Here is a 4826-nt window from a genome sequence, read left to right on the forward strand (position 1 = left end):
AGGTGCCTGTAATCCCAGATACTCGGGAGGCTGAGGCAGGAAAATCGGTTGAACCTTGGAGGTGGAGGTTGCGGTGAGCCAAGATAGCGCCATTGCACTCCGGCCTGGTGACAGAGCGAGACTCCATAACAAAACAAATTATAAAATAAATAAATAAAGATAAGCAAGAGCCACTTAGTGCGGGGAACACAATTTGTATATTTATTTTGTTTCTATGTGGATCATAACAAGGCAGGCACAGCTTAGTACAAATCGATGACCCGTCTCAAAGAGCCGACTTTGGCATCTGCACCCCCCCAGTCGTGGTACCTCCTGTAGTCCCCAGGCCTCAGCAGATACTGCCGCCCCCGGTAGTTGGGCATTTCATAGAGGACCCAGCAGCCCTCCAGTACGTGGAGGGAATAGATCTCATGGAGACGGAAGAGTTCTGGGACACAGGCGCAGTCATCAGTGAGCTCAGACATAAGGCCTCGGTAGTCATCTCTCTCATACAGCCTTAACTTGTGAGACCTGGTCTGTCATGGCAATAAACAAAAGAAGAAAAATAAACAGCGTGCATCCTTGGGTGTCAACGAAAGTGACACAATCAGTCTGTGTCTTCATGAAGCGTGACTTTTATTTTATTTTTGAGATAAAGGTCTTGCTGTGTTGCCCAGGCTGGAGTACAGTGGCAGGATCACTGCTCACTGCAACTTTCACCTCTGGGCTTAAGCGATCCTCCCACCTCAGCCTCCCAAGTAGCTGGGATCACAGGTGTGCACCATGACACCCAGCTAATTTATTTTTTAAATTGTTTTTGTAGAGAGGGAGTCTCACTATGTTGCCCAGGGTGGTCTTGAATCCCTGGGCTCAAGTGATCCTCTCACCTTGGCCTCCCAAAATGTTGGGATTATGGGTGTGAGCCACTGCACCTGGTTGAAACATGGTTTTTAAACCAGTTGATAAAGTGTTTCTCCCCTGAACCCACTTTTAATGTTGTTATTCTAACAAATTAGGAAAAATATTAAAATAAATCTGACCTGATCAGTGAACTGAAGATGTTGTGGAAGAAACAAACATTAAAATATAGGGAATAAAAGTGTATTCTTTGTAAGCAACCATCAATACAATTGTAGTCAGTGAGTCTGTAGTGAGGATTTCAACTCTCATATCCATTTTTACTCCATATAATTGAGTCTTATCAAGCTTGTTTTTGAATCACTTTTTGCACTTATAATTTACAGTGATTTATATTTACACTGAGTCCACATGTCTTTTCAAGTGACATTTTGCCAGGTCATTTGTGCCATTTGAGTTTCTTGTCCCCCAAAAACGCCTATTTTATTTATACCTCTTTGTGTATCTGCATATTTTTTTAGCCTAAATTTGTTTTTTGGTTTTTTTGTTTGTTTGTTTGTTTTGAGATGAAGTCTCACTCTGTCACCCAGGCTGGAGTGCAGTGGCATGATCTCCGCTCACTGCAACCTCGGACTCCTGGGTTCAAGCAATTCTTCTGTCTTAGCCACCTGCTTAGCTAGGACTACAGGCACGCACCACCATGCCTGGCTAATGTTTTGTATTTTGGTAGAGACAGGATTTCACCATGTTGGCCAGGCTGGTCTTGAACTCCTGACCTCGAGTGATCTGCCCAGCTTGGCCTCCCAAAGTGCTAGGATTACGGGCATGAGCCACTAAGTCTGGCCATGATTTCAATTCTTGAATCTCCTTGCCACACCACATAACTTAGTGCCATCAGAAAGTGTAAACACATGCTGCATGTGATTAAAAAAGATTAAGCAGCATTTTGGTGAGGACCATGTTCTATGAAATCCTAATCAATTGTGTGTCTCTGGTATTTGTAAGAAACTAGTTGATAATGACTCCTGGAAATTATAAATCCACACAAGTTGAAACATATTTTCCTAGGTTCTAGTAAGTCCCAGAATGTAGTGAAAAAAATTTCCAATGCAGTCAGAGTAGATTATACCTATATGTTATCCCATAGTCTGTTAACTTTTTATCATTAAAAAATAATTATCATGGCCGGGTGCAGTTGCTTATGCCTGTAATCCTAGCACTTTGGGAGGCCGAGGTGGGCGGATCACCTGAGGTCAGGAGTTTGAGACCAGCCTGACCCACATGGAGAAACCCCATCTCTACTAAAAATACAAAATTTACCAGGCATGGTGGCGCATGCCTGTAATCCCACCTACAAGGGAGACTGAGGCAGGAGAATTGCTTGAACCTGGGAAGCAGAGGTTGTGGTGAGCTGAGATTGTGCCATTGTACTCCAGCCTAGGCAACAAGGGCAAAAGTGAAACTCTGTCTCAAAAAAAAAAAAAAATTATCTAGATAAACTAGAGAGACTTTTCATTTTCTTTCTTTCTTTCTTTCTTTCTTTTTTTTTTGTTACTGAATAAGGTGACTTTTATGTAGAAATTAGGGATCATCTAGATGCTACCAAGTTTAATTTAAAGGCTATGTTGTGATTTCCCATGCCCTAAAACAATTATTGATGTGCTTAAGTAGGAGAAATAGAGATTATTGTTTTGTTTTGTTTTGTTCTGTGTTTTTAAGGCTTGAGGGTCAGGCCTTGTTGTGAACACTCATGCTGAGTTGGAGCAAACTGACTTTTATAAGCAGGAATTGATGGCCATGGATCATTGATGCTTTCACATCAGTCAGGTTGAAGCAAGACTCACATGAGGAATTATACGGCAGGATTGGACCGAGTCGCTGAGGCCCATCCAGTGCTGATAGTCGGGGTACTTGCCTCGGCGCAGGAAGTACTGGTGGCCCTGGTAATTGGGGCGCTCATAGAGCATCCAGCAGCCGCTGTCTACTCGGATGGAGTTGCAGCGGCTGAAGTAGACCCGCAGGTTGGGGCAGTCACTGATGCAATTGTAGCAGCGACCCTGAAAGTCTCGGTCCTCGAAGAAGGTGATCTGAGGTAGAAATAAGGTGACAGTAGACAGTCAGCTGGAAGGAACATCCCCACACACCCCAGACCCCCAGTAGAGATGGCACAGCATCTCCACAGGCTCACCTTCCCCATGGTTGTTGACAGAGGGTGATTAGCATGTAGTATGATGGGGACAAAGGGGCAACTGGTATATATAGCAGGAAAGCTGCTGTGTTGGCAAAAACAACACAAAAGGGACCTGGGGGTGGTGCATAGGGGGATTTCTGTATTCTCTTTTTTTTTTTCATCTGAGATCATGGGGCAGGGGACTCTCTCTCTCTCTTTCTGGCATTTTCGAGTTGTCCTCACTAGCTCCAGTGAAAGGTATTAAAGTCAGCAGAGCCATTATGACCTTGGAGACAAAGGGCGCACTTCTCATCCTATGCAGCTCACTAGAAATACATTACATGCCCAGCATTCTGCAATGTTTGCCTATGGAAACTGCTGAGATGGAGGTTGGTGGTTCCATCTGAGGTCACTTATGGGAAGCATATGCGGTCCAGAAGGACATGAATTGTGAAGAGGCAACAACAAAATCCCAAACAGAAAATCCTCTAATTGAAAGACAATTATATTTCTTAAATGACTTCATCAGTATGATACAGTCTTGATAAAAATATTTTGCGTATATTTAGGTAGGGAAAACATAAGATTAGAAGTGTGTACTATACTAACATATCAATCATGGTAATCAATAAATGGCAAGATTATAGATCTTAGCTTTATTTTTTTATTTTGTTTTTTGCTGCTGTTTTCTTAATTTTCTATTACATCTGCCATCTTCAGCCAGACAGGAAAAAAAATTCTATTATAAAGATAACAATTTCATGAGATGAAAAAATAATAAAATCAATCTTTAAATGTATGACTTTGAGGTGCTGGTGAAAAGCAGTAAATACTGGAAGCAGGTATATTTTGCTTGGAGATTAAACACTTCTTGAGCTGAAAATAAAAAGGTAACCTGAGAGTCTGTGAGAGGCTCAAAGAGCAGAAGAATACGCAGGATCCTTCCACTCCCCTCCCCCTGCCACCCTCCTTCTAGCATTGCTTTTGTTTTTTAAAATTAGCATGATGATTGCCTGTGTTTTTCCTTTCAATAGTATCACTGTTTCATTGAACCCAAGTGACTGCCTGAGAGCCTTCTCCATTGCTGCCAACGTATTGATTTAGAAGCACTCCTCAGATGTGCAAGGGTGGAGGAAGACTCCAAACCCCAGACTGTCTTTTGTCATTCCACATGTATGTAGGAAGATGAAATCAAACACCTTTGTGCTTTAGACCCACGGAGGTATTCTAAAAGAGTATTTGACCACAGCTAGCAACACATTCACAATGTCATTTGTGAAAATCCTCAGGCAGCATGTAAGGCAAATGCGCAGGTGGTAAAAGGAGAGACAGCAATAGCTACCGAGAAAAAAATAACTAGCAGAGCTAGGCAAAAGAAAACTGGGCGACGTCCTATGAAGCTAGACACCTAGCAGGGCATACAGGGACCACAGGTTGCTGATTCCCTCCTTTGCGTCCCTTCTAATTAGCTGCAGGCCTACTGGTAAATCTTACTTACAACCATAATCAAACCCAGTGTGGAAAACGTTGCATTGGTCTCCCAGCCCTGCATGAGAATACACCACCATTTTCAGAAAAAGTCTACACCCCCCATCTGTGTTTTTGCACGTGCTGATGAAAACTGTTCTGCAGACAGATGGCACACCAGAACCTGAAGAAACGTAGCATGCACACTGACGCTCATGTGATCAAGTTGTTATTACATACATTGACAGGCTAAGCCATGTGCCTAATCAGCATTTTGGAAAGGTACTAAAAGACCAGAACATCTTCTCTCCCAGTGGTCTTTATAGTCTACTGAGAGAAAGCCTGTATTCAG

At 42.8% G+C, this 4826-nt stretch overlaps 1 protein-coding gene across 1 annotated transcript; it reads right to left on the reverse strand.

The window, feature by feature from the left end:
- Positions 1–242: 242 nt before the first annotated feature.
- CRYGA (crystallin gamma A) lies at positions 243–3034 on the reverse strand. The gene is made up of 3 exons (NM_001100820.1): positions 3026–3034; positions 2682–2924; positions 243–515 (listed from the first exon to the last, which is right to left on the reverse strand). Exons 1-3 carry the CDS (start codon positions 3032–3034, stop codon positions 243–245), a joined length of 525 nt encoding a protein of 174 aa, NP_001094290.1.
- Between the last annotated feature and the right edge of the window lie 1792 nt (positions 3035–4826).

This window comes from Macaca mulatta, chromosome 12, assembly GCF_049350105.2.
Source record: "Macaca mulatta isolate MMU2019108-1 chromosome 12, T2T-MMU8v2.0, whole genome shotgun sequence".
Lineage (NCBI taxonomy): Eukaryota > Metazoa > Chordata > Mammalia > Primates > Cercopithecidae > Macaca > Macaca mulatta.

Bases quoted from the DNA above. Each gene is read 5' to 3' on its own strand.
- CRYGA (NM_001100820.1), bottom strand. The intron at 516-2,681 runs GTGAGTCTTGCT...TTGCCATGACAG, and splicing joins CCTGCCGTATAATTCCTCAT to ACCAGGTCTCACAAGTTAAG.